Raw genomic sequence first — 21206 nt, 5'->3', positions numbered from 1 at the left:
TTGTCAGAGCATGGGTTTGGAGATCAAAGTTGGAGATAATACTTTGTCTATGCTCAAAGACTAATTGCACTTTTGTAAGCTGTGAGGGGGTGTTGAAGTTTTTGTGATAAACTGCAGCTTTAAAGTAGACAATTAGTGAGTTAGCCAGAAGCTAAGTTAAACAAGGGAGTTTTTGCCTGGAGACAGGGAAGTATGTTGACAGGCTGCTGATTGGTTTAAACTCCCCCTATAGGGAGACAGAGAAGCATGGTGACAGGCTGCTGATTGGTTTAATGTCCCCCTATAGGCAGCTTGGCACTAGCAGTTCTATGCTGAGGTAAAATGGAGCTGTTTAGAGGAGTTTGTGAGGAGAGTTCTGAGAGTCTGTGTATGTAGTAACTTGTACAAAGCAGCTTATAATAAAAGCTACTGTTCATCAAGTTCTGTTTCCTGAGTCCTGGATTACACCACCACACTATTGCGCTGCCTGCTAAATTCTCTGCTACACTCCTACCCAAGCACAAGCTCAGGAGATGGAGAATCACCCACCAGCCACTATTGACCTACCTACAGTTGCTGATGAAAGTGCCTCACGATATGATCTGCCCATTGCTCAAGAACACAGCAGTCAGTTCTTGGAGGAGCATAAAGGGGATATAACATCAACAGAATGTGGGGAAAAAGACCAATTGATTGATACACAGAGGAATATAGAGGATCCCTGTGTATTCGAGATTATTGATGAGGGTTGTTCCCAAAGTGGGATGGTCTTTTCTAAGGAGACTATAACCAACCCGGGAAATGCTGTAACGTTAAAGACTATGAAAGAGGTTTTAACACTTTGTGGGCTGAAGAATTTTGAGACGACAACTGAGAGGATGCAAACCAGTTCACTTTTACAACTATTACAGCCTGAATGGAAGGAGGAAGAGAGTGTGGTACATCCTGTGGTTGTATCTAGCATCCTGGAGCTGCAACGCTATAGGCCAGAGACTAAAAGGCAAGCTGGTGGCCTGGTGCAAAGGGCACAGCAAGGTTCGACATCAGGGGTTGTATACCTGATTATGAACGGGAATCCCGAGTGTGGCAAAGGAGCAGCTCGAATATGCAAACATGCTCCTCATTCGTCATCTTGTGGTCCTGCTGAGGCTGACTATGTTCCAGCTAGGATTCGGAAACAGCGAGAGGCCCACAGGAAGATGATTGCCCGAAAGCGAAAGCGGCTTGAGATTTGCTTGCGCTGGACTGTTGTACATAGAGGCAGGTACCAGTACCAGAGTACAAACTGCAACAGTTAAGTGAACATGGCAGTGCAAGCGGATGCTTTTCGAGGGGAACAGGATTGTCCCGCAAGCATCCAAAGACTGTGTCCAGTGTAAATACAAAAAATGGAGAAGGAGAACTTTTTGTAAAATCTCCTATGAAGGAATCATTACCATCTGAAACTGTCTGCAGAGTCGTCAGTGCGAGGCAGGAGAACTACTCATCGCATGGCCAGTGCAGCGCAATGAAGGAAAAGCGACGCAGCAGGAGGAGGAAAAAGGAGCGTAGTGAAGTACAGCAAGGTATTTCCAATGCAGAGTCAGCAAAAGTAAAACAACAGAGTTCAACGAGACTTTTCTCTACTTCACTTGATGTAACTTATTCACTCAATCGTTATTGACATTTGGGAAAAGGATTTTTCTTAGATGTCATAGGAAGTAATGTTGATAGCAAATGTTTGTATTGACTGTTTTTGTATATTGACAATATGTATTGTTGTAATTTTTCAGTGTTATGTAAAACATATTAGAGGGGTGTGTACAAGAAGGAACCCTGATACATTGCACCGGCACTACTGAACAGGAGTAAGTAAGTGCCTATGCAATTTCTCGGAGGTAGGGAGATATGTGGCGAATTTGAAACTGTTATGTTATGTTTTTGTTTCACAACCAACCTATCAAAGGGTTAACCCAGACTCCTGGTTAACTGGCAGCAACATTCCATGGGAGGTGTGGCCTGCATGGGGTTTAATGGAAAGGGGAACAGTTATGTCAGTTGGCGGTTGGGGGTTTTTCTGTGTGGGAGCTTGGGTGGTTGTGGAGAAGGTAGAATTTAGAGTAGATGAAGTAGTGGATAGGTATTCTGTTATTTGATTACCAAGAACGTTATCTGTGAAATTAAGTTTGTACCAATGTTACCAGAAAGCAACCATTAAGATTCAAGCCAATAAATAACCATCTTTAAAGTGTCACATTAGTAATCGTCTATTTTATTTTCCAGCTAAGGTACCCAGGAACCCAGGTGGTGGGGAACTCTTTTAAACTGTCAAAACTGCCTTTTAGAGGAGAAAGGTTAGTTTGTGGCTGAGAGTGCACCAAGAAAGGGGGGGGGCTAAAGGAGGAGACAGGTTCTGAGTGATAATAAAGTTACCTCAGGAAGGAGGTTAGCTTTACAGTAAGGGAGGTTCTAGTGAAGGGAAACCCTTATCTGAGCGCACATAGGAACAGTCTTATTTATAGCCCCAAGTCTATATAGGTACCTGGTCACGTTTAGGCTGGAAGATGACTCTCTTTTATTTTTGAAAACCCACAAGTGCTAGAGGGTTTAAAGAAAGGCTAGAGGGATAAGTGGGAGGTTTTATTTACCTCAGAAAACCTTTGTAAAATGAGCAAAATTGAAGCAAAACAGTTAGTATTGTCCATTTATGAACTACGTAGTTTTAAAAAATCTTTGCCAAGCCAAATACAGCAACCATTTAGAAGACAATCAATCTATTCAAAATGGCTGAAACAATGTGCTTTGTGAGCTCACATTCCCCTTTGGCAGTCAGTGCCTCTCATACCAGAGCTGCAGTAGTAGGAAAAGGGTTCATGGAGCATCTGCTTTGCATGCAGAATGTCCCAGGTTCAGTCCTGGCATCTCCAAGCAGAGCTGGGGAAGAAGAGCTCTGGGCCAGAACCCTGCAGAGCTGCCATCAAGTCAGTGTAGATGATGCTTAGCTAGATGGACTAACAGCCTGGTAGCCCCTTATGGTCCTAATTAAAGATTTTATGGAGGAAAATGATTGACAAAAAGAAAAACAAATACCTGAAATGGTTTGTTAGTTACTAAATCATTTATCACTACATTTTAAGGCAAACGTTCTCTCATGGTTCTGTAAAACAGTGGTAGGAAGTGCTTGAACTGGTTGTTGTTTAGCCGACTCTTCATGACCCCATGGACCAGCGCACGACAGGCACTCCTGTCTTCCACTGCCACCCGCAGTTTGGTCAAACTCATGTTAGTAGTTTCGAGAACACTGTCCAGCCATCTCATGGGCGTAGGCAGGGGGGCAGGAGAGGGCAGCTGCCCCCCCCTAGAAGCAAAAAAATTAATGTATTTTACAGACCATAACCAGCACTTTTCCCCTCCAAAAACTGAAGTGGAAAGGGCTTTGCTTTAGCAAGAGCAGCTAAGTCTCCGCTTGCTGGGGGGGGGGGGACACAGCAGTAACAAAAACACATCAAATAAATAAAGCAAAGTGGCTACCAGTAGTTAAGCAGTTAAGACAATGGAGCATATATCCCCAGGCAAGATTCGATAGCTGACCATTTCACCCTATTGTTCTTAAGTGGCAGTTGTTAATGAGCATTCAGGAGCATTAAGAGTTCTATTGGCGATTTAATGAGGGTGCAGACTCAGAGGATTCAATTTGAATAAGGTGGCTCTGCAAGGCTAAAAAGAAGTGAATAAGAAAGGGGGGGCTGTAGCTTTGACAGACACAGTGATGTTTATAAAAAGCATTGGTGTTCTAGTCTGCCCCTCCTCCTGCATCTGTATACTGTAAATCAGGGGTGGCCACCTCCCAAGAGACTCTGATCTACTCAGAGTTTAAAACTGGGGGTGATCTACCCCCTTTCGGGGGGTTCAGGTCAAAGCTATTGAGTTTTTTTTAAAGGAAGGGAAGCCCTGTTTTTTGGGGTTTAGGTCAAACTTGTTGAGCTTCTTTTAGGAGGGAGGCCCATTTTTGTTTAGGGCTTCAGGTCATAGTTCAACTTGTTTGAGGGAGGAGGAAAATTTTGGGTGAGCTTTTTTTAGGGGTGCCAGTGACCTACCAGTGATCTACCACAGACATCCAGTGATCTACTGGTAGATCACAATCTACCTGTTGGACGTGCCTGCTGTAAATCAAGCAGAGCGAAAGCTGCTTACAAGGCTCCTGTACATGCAGAGTTCCAGCATCACAGCGTCACCCAGAGGCACCCACAAATATGAGTTATCCCTCTCTCTATTTCTTCCTTCCCTCCCTCTTCCATCCTTAATAAAATACGGGGGGGGGCAGATAAGCCCCACATAGAAAGCCCATCAACATGGGGGGATGACTCTTTCAAATACGGTATTTACCAGTAATGGGGGGGGGGAGAGGCACCTAGGCCTCTAGGAGTTGGCTGCTATGCCTAGGAGTAGGACAATTCAAGAAAGCAGAACGATGCATATGGTATGGTAATATATCAATAGAATCATAGAATTGTAGTCGGAAGGGACCACAAGGGTCATCTAGTTCAACCCGCTGCAAGGCAGGATTTTTTTCCTAAGGTGGGGCTTGAACCATGGTTGAAATATTATGCTGATATGCAGCAACGCCTCGGAGCCGTCGTGGCTGCGGCCATGCCTTGCCTCGCCCTCGCCCGCCCTGCCACCCCCTCTCGCCTGCCCGAACCTCCCGTCCTCTTGCTGCAGAGTTCCAGCATCACACCGTCATCCAGAGACACCCACAAATATGAGTTATCTCTCTCTCATTTCTTCCTTCCTTCCCTCCATCTTCCATCCTTAATAAAATAGGGGGGGGCAGATAAGCCCCACATAGAAAGCCCATCAACATGGGGGGGATGACTCTTTCAAATACGGTATTTACCAGTAATTGGGGGGGGGGGCACCTAGGCCTCTAGGAGTTAGATGCTATGCCTAGGAGTAGGACAATTCAAGAAAGCAGATTGATGCATATGCTATGGTAATATATCAATAGAATCATAGAATTGTAGTCGGAAGGGACCACAAGGGTCATCTAGTCCAACCCCCTGCAATGCAGGATTTTTTCCCTAAGGTGGGGCTTGAACCATGGTTGAAATATTATGCTGATATGCAGCAACGCCTCGGAGCCGTCGTGGCTGCGGCCATGTCTTGCCTCGCCCTCGCCCGCCCTGCCACCCCCTCTCGCCTGCCTGACCCTCCCGTCCTCTCCAGCCAAGCAGGGTAGCCGCCAACGCTACCAGCCCCAGAAGCACAAGGTGGCCGCTGCTGCCACCGCCACGATGTCATCAGGCCCGTTGGCCCTTTAGCCCCGCCCACTTTGTGGCCCCTCCCCTTCTGTGCCTTGGCCCCGCCCCTGAACGACCATGGCTTGCCCCCCCCTAGTTTTGATCCTGGCTACGCCCCTGAGCCATCTTGTCCTCTGTCGTCCCCTTCTTCTTGTGCCCTGTCAGGAGTAAGCATGGACAAATGGTACCAAATAGTATGGGAAACAGCCCTACTAGAAAATTAACCAATAAACTGAAACTGACACGGGGACAAATAGAAGATACTTTCCCCCGGTATGGCTCCCCTTTATCACATACACAGCCCAACAAGACAACGACGAGAATCCACCAACAGCATACGAATCAATATGGCTAACCTGATTAAAAAACACCCACCACCCCACTCACACACAAAAACAAAGTTCACCACAGCCTATCACAAACAAGCCACCACACCAGGGCTAACTGGCCAAGTTAGTACTGCTAAGGCCAGCAAGGAGACCAGGGAAGAATTTAAATGTGGGGACCCAGAAGGGTTTCTTCATAGAAAAGGGGAAGGGAAAAAGGAATGGAGGATTACGTAGGCTAAATTGAAGGCCAGGCAGAAAAACTCTAAAAGATTTCTCTGCTTTTCTCCTTTTTTTCCTTGGGTGGTGTTTTAAGCGGTCACCCTAGGGGGAAACAGGTTCCCCCCCCCTTAGAGGAAATGGACTGATCGGAACCAGCCTGTGACATCAGCTCAGAATCCCAACCTCACTTGGCAGTTGAGACCCACTCAGAATCCCAACCTCACTTGGCAGTTGAGACCCAGCCTTGGCTCAACAGCCCTTGGGTGTCTTAGCTGTGAAAGAATAGGAAAAACTGGTGCCTAATTTGATTGAAAAAATCACGACAAATTAGACAGCGAGAAAGCGGGAGTTACAATCAGGAAAGTCTGAAAATTAATGGCTGGGAAAATGGTGAGCGGACCAAGAGGCGGCCCCCCGGAGGAGGAAGACGAAAGGAAGGAGGAAACCCCGAGACCATGTTGTCCTGAATGTCTGCCGGAAAATGAAGAGAAAGAGCAGCCTGGCACCCAAGCGCCACCCCACAATAATTCACCTGGGGAGGGGCTGTGGCCCCCATCTGGCGACAGCAAAGAAGAAAACCAGGAGCCCAGAGGGGATGAGTTCCGGAAAAAGGAAGAGGGGCCTCTACAAGAGGAGGCAGCCATCCCCCCAGAAGAAAGCCAAGGGCTGCCCCACAATAATTCGGATGCTGCGGAGGGGCTGTGGCCCCCATCCGGCGAAAGGAAAGAACAGCACCTGTGGCCCAGAGTGATTGTGGTCCTCCCTGCTGACACCACTAAGCCAGAGCGCCCGGAAAGTTCCGCAACAGATCATGAGGCTTACTACCTGGGCGATGATGAGGAGGAGGAAACGCCCCTGAGTGACTCAGGTGCCTCCACGAGCAACTTCCTCTGCTATGGGACAGACCATGAGCGCCCCCGCTACCAGCCCCCCGAGGACAGAGAGAGTGGGGACCCCCGATCGGGCAGGAAGGTCCCCCCCACAAAGGGGCACAGGCCTCCGTCGCCTCTGCCAGCGACCAATGTGGGCCGAAAGTGTCCCCAAAAGAAGAAGAATCAGGGCGGCCTGGAGAAGGAGAAGGTGGCAGGAGGGGAGCTGAAGTCCCAGCTGCAGGACCTGCGCTCCCTGCCCAGCAGGATGGAGGCTGCTGGAGACTCGAACCTCCTGAAGAGCAGAAGTGCCCTTCTTGACGACCTGGGACCCTGCAGCAGCAGCCCTCCGCCGCCGCCTCTGCTGGCCTGGGATTGTAAAAAAAAGACAAAACATGTCAGATGGTCAGATGAGGAGGGCCAGAGTTCTCTGACCCAATACCCAGAGGAGGCGGCTAAGGAGGAGGAAGAGGGCCGGTCTCCACAAGAGGAGCCTGGCATCCTCCCAGAAGATAACAGCAGCAGCCAAGGGCCGCCGCCCCCCAATAATTCACCTGCTGCGGAGAGGCTGTGGCCCCCGCCTGGCGACAATGCAGAAGAACACCTGGAGCCCGGAGGGAACGAGGCCCGTGTGGAAAAGCACCATCGGAAGACCCCCTCGTGCCTCAGCCTCCGTTCCCTTGTCTCCTGGGTCCGGAAGGCCTTCAAAAGAGCAGCGCCGCCACCACGGGAACCCAGTACCGGCGGCAGCGGGGCGCCAGCCAGGAGGAGGCCGCTCGGCACGCGGGTGAGGCGCTGGATGCGCCAACACAGCGGCTGCCTGCGCCCAGCCCCAGAGGCAGTTTGAGGAGGCGGAGAAGAACGGAGCCTTGAAGATGCTCAAGCGCCGCGCGCACTGGCCCCAATTTCCCGCCTTCGCCCAATCGGAGGAGGCGGCTCCTGGCGGGGGCTAATCAGCACAGAGGAGGTGGAGGAGGAGGAGGAGACGAGCAGGAGAAGGGTGTTGCTTCGGTGCGGAGGCTTCGGAATCGCTCGGTCGTTGAGGTAAAGTCTCTCCCTCCCTCCCTCCCTCCCACCCCCTCTCTCCCCCCTCCCTCCCTCTCTCCCTCCCACCCCCCTCTCCCCCCTCCCTCCCTCCCTCCCCCCTCTCTCCCTCCCTCCCCCTCCCTCCCCCCTCTCTCTTCCCCCCCTCTCTTGCTGGTTCCCGGAGAGGCTCGTGGGCTCCTTGTGTTATGAGTTCCTCGTGTTATGAGGGAGAAAGACTTACGGTAATTTATCCCCTTTCTGCATGCTGTGACATGTCTATCCTGTCGCCTCTTCTTGGCCTTTCCCCCCTAAACTAAAAGGCTCCATATGCTGAAACCTTTCCTCTTGGGAAGTTTCTCCATTCCATCTTTTTGGGGGAAGTTTCCTCTTTTGAACTCAAATGTTCCTATGTTGGATTTTCTCGGCAAGGGGCCACTTACACGTTTATTTAATGTAATAGTACTAGGGTCACTCCTTCCATTCAGTCCAACAACACATCTCATACTTGGTCTTGGGTGCCACTTAAGATTAAGTCCAGGGTTGCCATCCCTCTGGTCGGTCCAAGGTCACAGTCATTTAGGGTTTCTATATGTTACCATTTTGCCAAGGCTGGAATGTGTATGTGTGTGAGGGTAGTTGATATCACCCATTAATGCAGCATTGATGCATGAGCATTTTGATCAGGGGGCAATAGCATGTCCTCAGAACTAGATGATTTTTTGTATGATTGTAAAATACTTTTTATTAAGAAGTATTACTTGGTTCTTATCACCAGGTTGAGGAATACGATCACATGGCAGCTGCATTCTTGTGCCTGGAAACCAGCCCCTTCAATGCAAAGCAAGAGTTGGACAGGATCTTTTGAGCTTTGGGGGTTCTTAAAAGCAGGGTGGTGTCAGACACCCTCCTTTGAGTCCTTTATGGGTGGAGTGAGCAGCTGGGTTGGTGGCAAGAACAAGCAATAGCCCGTCAAACTTTTTGGACCCCCTTTTCTAGCCCACCATATGATTGTTTGTACCATTTATTGAGGGTGCCCCACAGCTGAGAGCAGCCTAGCAAAATAGGGAGCATGTAACTGAAATGCCTTGCAAATTATTTCAGGAGTCTTAGTCATACTCCCTAGCTAGTAAAATTGTACCGATGTTCATTTCTGCTTTCTTGTCCATTTTCAACTCTTTCAGCCTGTAATGAACAACGATAAACACTGCTTTGAATGTTACGGATATGACATCATCATTGATGACAAGCTAAAGCCGTGGCTTATTGAGGTAAGCAGAGTTATCTTGATGATGCGTGCAGGTTTCCTCTCTTTGGCAACTAAAGGATTCCCCTTCTTGGGACTACAGAAAAATGGGTAGCAAAGTAACATTGAATGGGAAAATATTTGCTTTTGAGTAATAATCCTAAAAAGGTGTCTTATAAAGAATCCAGGCCATTGGTCCATCTAGTCTGGCACTGTCTGCTGTAGCTGTTGCTCTCCAAGGCCTTCAGCGTAGATATTTCCCAGCGCTGTTTCTGCAGATCCCTTCTAATCCGAGATCCCAGGAATCTGCCCCTCAGCTCTGCCCCTGGGGCTGACAGAGAAGCCTTGCTGCCTCCCTGTATGGGGCATCGTGGAGGTGGAGCCACTGAGCTAATAAATGATATTTATTAGTTGAATTATCAAGTTTACACTCAGATACTAGTCAAAAGGCAGCCCTAAAGCATCTACTTGCAGAGGTTCAGACAATTGCTTTATCTATGATTAATACTTACAAAATCTCATAATGTCCAAGGGCTTCTTTGGGGGGAGATTTATTCCATTTACAGTCTGGAATTTCCCCGTTAGGGACCGCAATGTTAAGTGTGTCATTAATAAGATTGTATTTGAGGATACGATCATTGGCAGTACTGGAAGTAAGAAATGGAGAAGCGTTGACCTGCGAAGTGTACACAGGAAGGAGAAAAATAGAGAGTTCACATCCACCAATTCTTTCACAAACAGAAATGCGATTAATGAAATTATCAACAGCAGCTCAGGGTCATTCCATATCAAGTTGCCCAATTTCTGATGACTTTTTTTTACCTCATATCGGCCAATTTTCTTAGAATTTTGAACACATGCTGAATGATCAGAACCAAGTTTAAATCTAAAATATTACTTTTTTTATCTCATCGAGTTTTTGAGTTATGGTATGGGGGTTTGAAATTTTAAAAAAATGATATTTATGAGTTGAATTGTCCCATAGGTTATCTAACCTTTAGTTTAAACAACTATAGTCTTATCTTGGGGAAGTTTATCCCTGACTGCTAAGTAATTTTCAATTCTTTTCAGAGCTTATGGCTCCTGTTTAGTTTTGATTCTAAGGAAACCTCAGCCCCTTAACCTTTTCCTTCTGAGGAAACAGCGATTTTCCAGTGAAAGGAATCACTTAGCCGGCACCTGGTCAAGGTTTACTTTATGTAGAGGTTATTTTGAGATATTCAGGGCCGGCCCTACGGCCAGGCTGGGTGGCGCAGGTGGCCATGGCGCCGGGCCACCAGAGGGGGTGGCACGCAGCTGCGCCGGGCCGCTCCGCCGCTCCGCCGCGCCCTCGGCAGCCGCGCTGGGCGCTGAGCCTGCCCACCCATTGCGCAGCAGCGCCTTTGGCAGCCGCGCTGCACTGCGCCCGCCCGCCTTGCTGTGAAACGGGGCGGGGGGGGCGCCGGAGGGATCCGTCGCACCACAGCGCCAGAGGTGCTTAAGACGGCCCTGGAGATATTTATGTCTTTTCTATATCAAAGTTTCTTTTGGGAATTTTAAACCTAAACCTTAAATCAGTTGAGTTTTAGTTTTATTCACCTTATCAATATCTCGTTTCAGGGATTTATCACGGCATAGTTTTGTTTTTGCGCTGACAAAACAAAAAAGAGCAAGGCATTCGCCAGACCAGTCGCCGCCGAGGAGACGTCATGACTCGTTGGACCAATCACTACCCAGGAGGGCCCGTTGTGAGTCACCAGATTAGTCCCCGCCCGGGAGGGGCCGCCGGGGGTCACCAGATCCATCACCTAAAAGGCATCATTCTGACACAGGCAAAAATAATACCAGAAGCTCGCATGGAGGCCAACAGGAACACTACGCTGACAAGCTCTCAACCCATCAGAGTTGGCAAGCTATCTCTGACCTGTCAGCACCCCAGAAGATACCGGCCCGTTGCTGTCTCAGAAACGGCAGTTGTCCACGGGGGGTCTAGGAAAGCAAAGCAACGCCAGAGACTCTGAAGCCAATAAACGGTCCCATTCATCAGTACCTTCACCAAGGAAGCACCAGAGACATGATTCTGAATCCGACTCCGATTCTCCCCCACCCAGGAGGAGTACGAAAACCTCCTCAGATTTGGACCTTTCCCCACCACAGGCCTCTTGCAGTACACACTCACAGCGCGCGAGCGTGTGGCTGGAGGGGGTCAGTCGGTTGAGGGTCTCCTTGAGGGGGTCAGGACTTGGGAGTGGGGAGGAAGGGGTTAATTGGGGAGGGTTCCCCCCAGGGGGCAGCAGGGGTGCTTGGACTTTGGAGGGGGCACCGTGCACTAGGAAGGAAGGGGTTAAGTTGTGGGGGTGTTTCCTTACAGAGGGGGCAATTTGGGGAGAGGAGAGGTCGGGGCTTGGACGGAGTAGCCAGGGTTTAATGGTGGGGGGCGTGGGGATGAAGGGGTTAAGCGGGGGGAGGGAAGCAGGAAGGGGCTAAGTTGGGGTGCCTTGAAGGAGGGCGGAGCATGGAGAGAGGGAGGGTTTGGGAGGATAGGGCGGAGGTAATGGGGGTCCCTTGGGTGGGGTGGGGAGGCAGGGAGGGGTTGGTTGTGGGGGGCCGGCACTTTTCAGGGATGGGGAGTGGAGGGCGCGCGTGAGGTGTGTCTGTGGTGTCCTTGCAGATGCAATGCATTGCCAAGTGGGCGGTTAATTCCGTACAACTTTGGGGGTGCAGTTCTGGGGCAGGGGGTGGGGGGTGGGCGCCATCACTTCCTTCCTGGGCCCCTGACTTTGAGGTCTGCAGCTGCCAGGCTCCTCACGAAGCACAAGGCGGCCGCCGCGAGCCCGCGGGCCCTGTAGCCCCGCCCACATTCCCACTTCATGGCCCCTCCCCTCTTGCTTTGGTCCCGCCCCCAAACGACCTTGTCTTGGTTGCCCCCCCTCCCAGTACGCTCCTGGGTCCACCTATCAAGACTGTTCCAGACTGTGGTTTTGGAAGGGCTTGGAGGCAGCTTGCCGCATCCAGGCAGAAGGCGAGGCTGATGGAATTCCTGCAGTATATATAGACTGGACAAGAAGGAGGAGGGAGAGAGAGAGAGAGCCACTTATGGTGCAGAAGCCCCAAGTCCTTTTTGGATGGAAACCTCAGGAAATCCACTGCTGGAAGGAAGAAACTGGTCTCTTCCATATGAACCTCATGGAGCAGTTGAGGATGCTGCAGCTGATCATAAGCTGTATGTGAAATCTCAGGTGCTTTTTCTGGGTAAGGGGCAGCGAGAGACAAGGATAAGGAGAAGTCCCATCATTGAAGAATGTTCCTTCTGCTCCTTGGAAGGGTTTGTCTGTTTTCTTGTAGCTGCTGGCCATGGTTGAAACCACTGGCTGGTTTGTGGCTCTGAACATCCTGGTGTAAATAAGCACAGCATCTTGGGTTTTATGTCTCGCACGCACTTCTGGACTGTGCAGCTTTTGCCTGGGCAGGGAGAATGCTTTCCCATAGCCTTTTCCTAAAAGGACCAGCTGGAAATCCGCACTGCAGTATTTGAGAATAAACTTGCCTCCAACAGCAGCTAAAGGAGCTACCGGTAGTTGGGAAATCAACCTGCAAGTTCTGAAACCTTTTTGCATTTCCCCTGAAGCATCTGCTGGTGTCACCGAAGGAGTCTCTTCTGTTCCTGCAAAACATAGGGAAAATAAATGCAAAGACTTTTTTGATAGGAGATGGGATTCTTTACAGCTAAAATTTCTACTACCCTTTGTATTTTTGATGTGCAGTTTGTAAATAACAACTTCCTTTTCCTTTTGTAAAGTTCTGTTACCACCATGTTTGTACCAGGGAGGAAGAAAAATACACATTTTTGGAATTTTTAATTCCTAATTATTTTGTATCACTTTTTTAAAAAAATGAGTTATGTAACTTTAAAATTTAAAGTAAATCCATCACGTGCCATATCAAATTAAAGCCTATGAAGTTCTGAAGGGATTGGTATTTTTAGTTTGGAAATATCTCATTTCTGGGCTGACCTTTTAAGATTTTTGTTTTGTCTGGCAAGGCCACAATTGTCAGTTTTTTTAAATTTCAAACTCCCATAACTCAAAAACAGGATGAGATAAAAAAAGTAATATTTTAGATTTAACTTGGTTCTGACCATTCAGCAAGTGTTCAAAATTCTAAGAAAATTGGCCAATATGAGGTAAAAAGGCCATCAGAAATTGGGCAACTTAATATGGAATGACCCTGAGCTGCTGTTGATAATTTCATTAATCGCATTTCTGTTTGTGGAAGAATTGGTGGATGTGAACTCTCTATTTTTCTCCTTCCTGTGTACACTTTGTAGGTCAACGCTTCTCCATCTCTTACTTCCAGTACTGCCAATAATCATATCCTCAAATACAATCTTATTAATGAGATTGAATTGCCAAGTGGGCGGTTAATTCCGTACAACTTTGGGGGTGCAGTTCTGGAGCAGGGGGGGTGGGGGTGGGGGGCCGCCATCACTTCCTTCCTGGGCCCCTGACTTTGAGGTCTGCAAAATGGAAGATGAATTTGGCAGTATTATTAAAAAATCTATGGAATGTAAAAAAGATAGACAAATAAGGGCCCTCATGCTTTCGGCGGGGGGGGGGGGCAAAGCTGGCTTTGTGTCAGCTGAGCTACTGAGGAAGGGGCAGATTGAGGTCAGGAATCAGCAAAGCAGCAGCAAACATTTGGAAGCTGAATCGTGGCATGCTGAAATGGTTTTCCGGGACAAGTCGGGCCGCAAGAGGGACCTGAAGCAGGAATTGCTGGAACAGCACAAGAAAGCAGAGGAGAAATCCAAGCGAGATGAGCAGTATGCCAAATGGGGAAAGCGCCTCACACAGAGCCAGCAGCAGCAGCAGAATGTGGAAGATGCAGCGAAAGAAATGCATTGACGACCAGGACTTGGACAAGATGCTGCGAGAGCAGGAGCATCATGGCCGATTTCCTTAAGAAGAAGAAGAAGGCCAAGGAGAAGAAAGATACAAAAAACCCCCCAAGATGTAGTGGACCAGCACCCCCACTTAATAGGTTCAACATCTGGCCTGGGTATCGCTGGGATGGAGTGGACAGGTCCAACGGCTTTGAGCAGAAGCGCTTTGCTAGGATCTCAAGTAAGAAGGCAGTTCAGGAGCTGGCATACAAGTGGAGTGTTGAGGACATGTGATTTTCCATCCTGAGATGCGATGGAACCTTCTCACAGTGCTGGAGATGGAAGGCTCTCCTCTGCAACAGGGTTAAAGGGGTCCACCTATCAAGACTGTTCCAGGGGTTTTTGGAAGGGCTTGGAGGCAGCTTGCCGCATCCAGGCAGAAGGCGAGGCTGATGGAATTCCTGCAGTATATATAGACTGGACAAGGAGGAGGGAGAGAGAGCCACCTATGGTGCAGAAGCCCCAAGTCCTTTTCGGATGGAAACCTCAGGAAATCCACTGCTGGAAGGAAGAAACTGGTCTCTTCCATATGAACCTCATGGAGCAGTTGAGGATGCTGAAGCTGATCATAAGCTGTATGTGAAATCTCAGGTGCTTTTACTGGGTAAGGGGCAGCGAGAGACAAGGTTAAGGAGAAGTCCCTTCATTGAAGAATGTTCCTTCTGCTCCTTGGAAGGGCTTGTCTCTTTTCTTGTAGCTGCTGGCCATGGTTGAAACCACTGGCTGGTTTGTGGCTCTGAACATCCTGGTGTAAATAAGCACAGCATCTTGGGTTTTCTGTCTTGCACGCACTTCTGGACCGTGCAGCTTTTGCCTGGGCAGGGAGAATGCTTTCCCATAGCCTTTTCCTAAAAGGACCAGCTGGAAATCCACACTGCAGTATTTGAGAATAAACTTGCCTCCAACAGCAGCTCAAGGAGCTACCGGTAGTTGGGAAATCAACCTGCAAGTTCTGAAACCGTTTTGCATTTCCCCTGAAGCATCTGCTGGTGTCACTGAAGGAGTCTCTTCTGTTCCTGCAAAACATAGGGAAAATAAATGCAAAGACTTTTTCATAGGAGATGGGATTCTTTGTAGCTAAAATTTCTACTACCCTTTGTATTTTTGATGTGCAGTTTGTAAATAACAACTTCCTTTTCCTTTTGTAACGTTCTGTTGCCACCATGTTTGTACCAGGGAGGAAGAAATATTTGGTCTTGAAAAAAAGAAATGTGATATAATACACATTTTTGGAATTTTTAATTCCTAATAATTTTGTATCACTTTTAAAAAATTTTTAGTTATGTAACTAATAATTTTGTATCACTTTTAGTTATGTAACTTTAAATTTAAAGTAAATCCATCACGTGCCATATCAAATTGAACCTATGAAGTTCTGAAGAGATTGGTATTTTTAGTTTGCAAATATCTCAATTCTGGGCTGAGCTTTTAAGATTTTTGTTTCGTCTGGCAAGGCCACAATTGTCAGGGTTTTTTTTTAATTTCAAACCCCCATAACTCAAAAACTCGATGAGATAAAAAAGTAATATTTTAGATTTAAACCTGGTTCAAAATTCTAAGAAAATTGGGCAATATGAGGTGAAAAAGTCATCAGAAATTTCTGTTTGTGGAAGTATTGGTGGATGTGAACTCTCTATTTTTCTCCTTCCTGTGTACACTTCGTAGGTCAACACTTCTCCATCTCTTACTTCCAGTACTGCCAATGATCGTATCCTCAAATACAATCTTATTAATGACACACTTAACACTGCGGTCCCTAACGGGGAAATTCCATACTGTAAATGGAATAAATCTCCCCCCAAAGAAACCCTTGGACATTATGAGATTTTGTAAGTATTAATCATAGATAAAGCAATAGATAAAGCAGGGCTGCCTTTTGACTAGTATCTGAGATGTTAACGCAGCAGGAACTCAGATGGCATATTATTACTTATTTCTTTTATGAATGACTTCTTAGAACGCATTTCTGAGCAATTTCAAACCATGACAAATGCATAATGCATAAAAGCATAATGGTTCACAAGGTCTGTAAACTTAGAGATTGGTATTTTTAGTTTGGAAATATCCCAATTCTGGGCTGAGCTTTTAAGATTTTTGTTTCGTCTGGCAAGGCCACAATTGTCAGGTTTTTTTAATTTCAAATTCCCATAACTCAAAAACGGGATGATTTAAACCTGCTTCTGATCATTTAACAAGTGTTCAAAATTCTAAGAAAATTGGCTGATTTGAGGTAAAAATTGGGCAACTTGATATGGAATGACCCTGAGCTGCTGTTGATAATTTCATTAATCGTATTTCTGTTTGTGGAAGAATTGGTGGATGTGAACTCTCTATTTTTCTCCTCCCTATGTACACTTTATAGGTCAACGCTTCTCCATCTCTTACTTCCAGTACTGCTAATGATCATATCCTCAAATACAATCTTATTAATGACACACTTAACATTGCGGTCCCTAACGGGGAAATTCCAGACTGTAAGTGGAATAAATCTCCCCCCAAAGAAGCCTTTGGACATTATGAGATTTTGTAAGTATTAATCATAGATAAAGCAATTGTCTCAACCTCTGCAGGTAGATGCTTTAGGGATGCCTTTTGAAGGTAAACGGCATTTTGTGCGCTGCTCTAGTTCTCCAGAAGCGGCTTAGTCCTGCTGGCCACATGACCCAAAAGCTGCCTGCAGACAAATGCCAGTTCCCTCAGCCTATAGAGCGAGATAAGTGGGCAACCCCAGAGTCTTCTGCAACTGGACCTAACGGTCAGGGGTACCTTTACCTTTATATATAAAATAACTTCCCCACACAGGTTTTCTGCATGCAGAAGAACCTTCACATGCTTTCAAAATGCATGGGTGTGGGCGAAGGGGGTTGTTGGTTGGTTGGTTTTTGGTTCTCATTTTCATCATTTATTTTTGTGTTGTGAACCATCCTGATATTGTGGGCGGCGGAATAATAATAATAATAATAATAGGCGGATAATTGGCAAGCCTTCAATTCCTCCATCTACAGCCTGTAGTAGTAAAGTCTCGGAAGAGCAGTGGCACCACTTTGTTCTGATCATTGTTTAGCCCACCTGTGAATCCCATGGGACAATAATGACTTTCTCTTTGCCTTTAGATATGATGAAGAGATGGCGCAAAGTGAAGTGTCAGATCGTGATATGAGAAGTCGCTCTGGGCAGTCCATTGGATTGAAGGGAACTCGAGCCAGAGACACTGGAAAATCAGGGCCCCTTACATGGAAGTAGCTGCAGAATGAACTGTAGTCTGGCGGTTCCTGAAATTCAGGGATGTGGTTTTTGTCGGAGGTTTGCTTGAAATGGATGCTCAGATTTTGGATGACCTCCTTCCTGTTCGCAAAACGCTCTTATGGGGGAGGTATTGTTGCGCAAAGAGGACAGAATATTGATAAAGAAAAGACAACAATTTAACTTCCTAACGAAAGCATTAAACGCCAAATCCATAATTCCTATTGGAATATCCGGTTGAGCTATCCTTTTACTTTAAAGGCAAACGAAGGAAATTTGAGACATTTGAAGAAGCGGACATTTTTTGGAGAAAATATGGGAAGAGGCTGGGGAAATATTGGAAGGAGATAAGAATGGAATCAGATCGGAAGAAAGGAAAGATCAAGAGTTGTCAGAGTCGGAAAGAGAAGGAGAAGAAGATGAACAACAGGAGACAGAAGGATGAAGGACGGCTGCGTATAGACTGCTGAACTATTAATCTTTTTATTTACAGCTGTCTGAAGAGTAATGTAAAGGTTGAATATTATTGTATTTTATTTAAACAGGGAAATACATATCAAGTTAAAGGAGGTCCCGTAATTAGAAAAAGAAGAAAATGGAAGATGAATTTGGCAGTATGATTTTAAAATCTATGGAATGTAAAAAAGTTAGACAAATAAGGGTGATAATTAGAATGTGTAAGAAGGAAATAATATGCAAAGGAAATTAACAGAGAGAAAAAGATAATACAGATTATGTGATTGGAAGTCTAGTGTGGGTGGTGGTGGGGTATGGTGTTGTTTGTGGATTGTATAATTTGTTTAATGTTTTTTAACTTTATAAATATCCTTTTTGTGAGTATGAATGACTGTATGTAAGATGATGTGTGTAAATTATGTATTTAATTTAAAAAATGCTCTTATGGGGGAGGTAATGTTGCACAAAGGGGACAGAATATTTTTCTGTACGGCAGTGACAAGTACATTGAAGGACTGGACAAAATTGGTTTATTAGCATGTACATAAACAGTTATTAATCAGTTCATTGCCGGTTTACTGCAGGACTGTCATGCTGCATGTTGTATGAAATAGTTGTATTAATATATACTATGCGTTAATATAATTGGAAATGAGGTTTTTAAATAAATTGCTGTGTCTTGCAAACAACTGGTTGCTTTCTCACATGTTGCTACCATAGGGGTCCCCAATACTTTTTGGTTCAGGGGCACTTGTTTTGTTTTGGACTACAAAATCCCCATTTCATAGAACTAAACCTGGTGATGCTCAGAATTGCTAAACAAGGAAAACACCAACAACTAAAATACAGCACTCAAGGCAGGAAACACGTCCTATAAAACAGGTAACACTCCCCCAACAACCCCCCGCCCGCAAAAAAGCCCTCTCAAACTGTCATTTCAATCAATCAGCAGAGGCTGGAAACCTTGGTGGGTGCCAACAGGATGATGTGCCCCCAGGTGCCACATTGGACAAAATATGCATCTTGAAATTCATATTTTGTAGGGAGAAAAACTGTCTTTTTTTCTTAATATTTTATAGAATTGTATGAGTATACTACCGAAAGCACACACTTTTTTTTTTTGTGCAAAATACACTAAAAGACCAAATCAGTCTGGTTTATGTTCGAAATGCCTGTTTTCAAACTACATGTTTGCACTTCTAAATGCTGCTTATAGAATGGATGGGGGAACCTAAAAAGCATTTTGTACCGGGAGTATTGCGACAGGCCTGTTGTCATGACTAAATATAGCAGAGACCGATCTATAAGCTGTGTGCTGATACAGCGATGCATTTCTGCACAATTCTGGGCACCGCAGTTCAAGAAGGATACTGACAAGCTGGAACGTGTCCAGAGGAGGGCAACCAAAATGGTCAAAGGCCTGGAAACAATGCCTCATGAGGAACGGCTTAGGGAGCTGGGTATGTTTAGCCTGGAGAAGAGAAGGTTAAGGGGTGATATGATAGCCATGTTCAAATATATAAAAGGATGTCATATAGAAGAGGGTGAAAGGTTGTTTTCTGCTGCTCCAGAGAAGCAGACATGGAGCAATGGATTCAAGCTACAAGAAAGAAGATTCCACCTAAACATTAGGAAGAACTTCCTGACAGTAAGAGCTGTTCAACAGTGGAATTTGCTGCCAAGGAGTGTGGTGGAGTCTCCTTCTTTGGAGGTCTTTAAGCGGAGGCTTGACAGCCATCTGTCAGGAATGCTTTGATGGTGTTTCCTGCTTGGCAGGGGGTTGGACTGGATGGCCCTTGTGGTCTCTTCCAACTCTATGATTCTATGATGTAACAGCTATTATTGGTAGAAACGACGTCAGTGTTGAGTTTCAAGTATCCTTTGCCAATTAAATAGAATCTGGAAAGCACACTAAGAAACTGGTGCATTGCAGTGGCTTTGTCAGATAACATCACAAATTGGTACATCAACATTTCAATCAATCAGCAGAGGCTGGAAACCTTGGTGGGTGCCGACAGGGTGATGTGCCCCCAGGTGCCACATTGGACAAAGTATGCATCTTGAAATTCATATGCTGCCCCAATTACAGCTGACTTTGTGTCAGCATCTCCAAATCCTCACTCCCCGTGGCGTAGTAAGGTCATGTGGTAGGGAATGCAAAAGAATGGACTGCTGGGGGGGGGGAAGAAGTCCGTGTCGCCAACCTGCACCAAAAGTGCCACCCCTGGGGAGGGGAACGGGTGCCCCCCGGCTCTAGCGCCCCCTTGCTTCGCTGCAATTTGGGGCAGCAGTGCGGAGTGTAGGAGGGTGGGTTGCTGGGGGGGGGAGGGAGGGGGCCCCTGCAGCACTGGGCCGCACCGGGGGTGTTGTTTTGAGGAGGGGGTGGGCAGCTCTTCGGCGCTTGCCTGCGGCCGTGGCTGTGATCCCAGGACCTCCCGGGGACAGGGTGTGCTTCCCACCAGGCGCTTTGTCACCCCCCTCTGTGATGGCACGTGGGGCGGCCCTCTTTGCTCTGCCCCTGCTTACTCCACCTTTGTGCACACTGCCTGTCAAACAATAGCATGAACCAAGGGTCGACAAACAACAATTAACAGGGATTTGCCTCTTCCGATTTACCACTTACCTGTTTTAATCCCTCGTCTGACGTCTCTTGTTTTCATTGTTATGTATGGAATTTAAAAGGTATAAATGTAAGAATTTCCTTTTGTTCTGGGTTCTCCTCCTCTGCCTGTTTGTTACGTGAGTGGGAACCCTGTTGCCAACAGTATTTACAGTATTTTGTAATAAAGGCCTGGCTTATAGCCACTTTGCTTTTCATCAAATAAATAAATGCATAAAATAAATGAATACTGTAAAATGAATGAATGAATGAATAAATGCATTAAATCAGGCATCCCCAAACTTCGGCCCTCCAGATGTTTTGGACTACAATTCCCATCATCCCTGACCACTGGTCCTGTTAGCTAGGGATCATGGGAGTTGTAGGTCAAAACATCTGGAGGGCCGCAGTTTGGGGATGCCTGCATTAAATCCTTTGTTGCTCAAACATACCTGATACTTGCAAAAAGAGGAAGTCTTCACACAGAGAAATAAAGTCCACACATGGAAATGAGGAACTGAGAAAGGGAAGGCTCCAAAATATGATACATATGTACTTTTAAAATTTTGCCTTAGGAAACTTTTCACTTCTTTTAAAGCAAGCAATGTCTATGTCTGGTTTAACATCTTTTTTATACTTAATACACAGCAGCTAAAGGATTATTTTAAAGAATATTTTGACCACGGTACACTATGGTGTGACATTTTCTTGGGAGTAAGTCACAACAAATGCAGCAGGACTTCTGAGTAAGAATGCAAAGGACTGGGCGCTCATTAGAAAACTACATCAGCAACAAGGTGAAAAATAAAGATTTGCATCAGGATCTGCTGCCCCTGTGGACCTTGCCACCTGAAGTAGGCCGGCCCTGTCAGTAATAGTAGGCTCAGGACCGCAATACCTCAAGGACTGCCTCTCCCCCATATGAACCAATCCAGACCCTGCAACCATCATGAGACCCTTCTTCGTGTGCCCTTCTTCGACGTGAGGTCTGGACGGTGGCACCATGAAAATGGGCCTTTTGTGTGGTGGCTCCCCATCTGTGA

At 46.5% G+C, this 21206-nt stretch overlaps 2 protein-coding genes and 1 long non-coding RNA gene across 3 annotated transcripts; 2 read left to right on the top strand and 1 right to left on the bottom strand.

Annotated features, from left to right (window-relative positions):
• Positions 1-6437: 6437 nt before the first annotated feature.
• On the bottom strand, positions 6438-7965 carry LOC132592191 (uncharacterized). The gene is made up of 3 exons (XM_060275210.1): positions 7943-7965; positions 7230-7543; positions 6438-7044 (listed from the first exon to the last, which is right to left on the bottom strand). Exons 1-3 carry the CDS (start codon positions 7963-7965, stop codon positions 6671-6673), a joined length of 711 nt encoding a protein of 236 aa, XP_060131193.1. The 3' UTR covers positions 6438-6670.
• A 5481-nt stretch (positions 7966-13446) lies between these two features.
• LOC118096532 (BUD13 homolog) lies at positions 13447-15084 on the top strand. Its single transcript, XM_035138479.2, is given in 3 exon segments — positions 13447-13820; positions 13822-13866; positions 13868-15084. Coding segments are annotated over 3 exon segments (651 nt in total). The 3' UTR covers positions 14100-15084.
• A 1-nt stretch (position 15085) lies between these two features.
• Positions 15086-17800, top strand: LOC132592188 (uncharacterized). Its single transcript, XR_009557654.1, has 2 exons — positions 15086-16391; positions 16979-17800. It is a non-coding gene; the product is annotated as an uncharacterized LOC132592188 (long non-coding RNA).
• The last annotated feature ends 3406 nt before the right edge of the window (positions 17801-21206 follow it).

The sequence above is a fragment of the Zootoca vivipara genome, chromosome 5 (assembly GCF_963506605.1).
Source record: "Zootoca vivipara chromosome 5, rZooViv1.1, whole genome shotgun sequence".
In the NCBI taxonomy this organism is placed as follows: Eukaryota; Metazoa; Chordata; class Lepidosauria; order Squamata; family Lacertidae; genus Zootoca; species Zootoca vivipara.
This window is presented reverse-complemented; position numbering and strand designations above follow the sequence as displayed.

Bases quoted from the DNA above. Each gene is read 5' to 3' on its own strand.
- LOC132592191 (XM_060275210.1), bottom strand. From the start codon at position 7,965: ATGCAGAAAGGGGATAAATTACC. The intron at 7,544-7,942 runs GTAAGTCTTTCT...AGCATCTTCAAG, and splicing joins CAGAAAGGGGATAAATTACC to GCTCCGTTCTTCTCCGCCTC. The intron at 7,045-7,229 runs GTGAATTATTGG...TTACAATCCCAG, and splicing joins CCACAGCCTCTCCGCAGCAG to GCCAGCAGAGGCGGCGGCGG.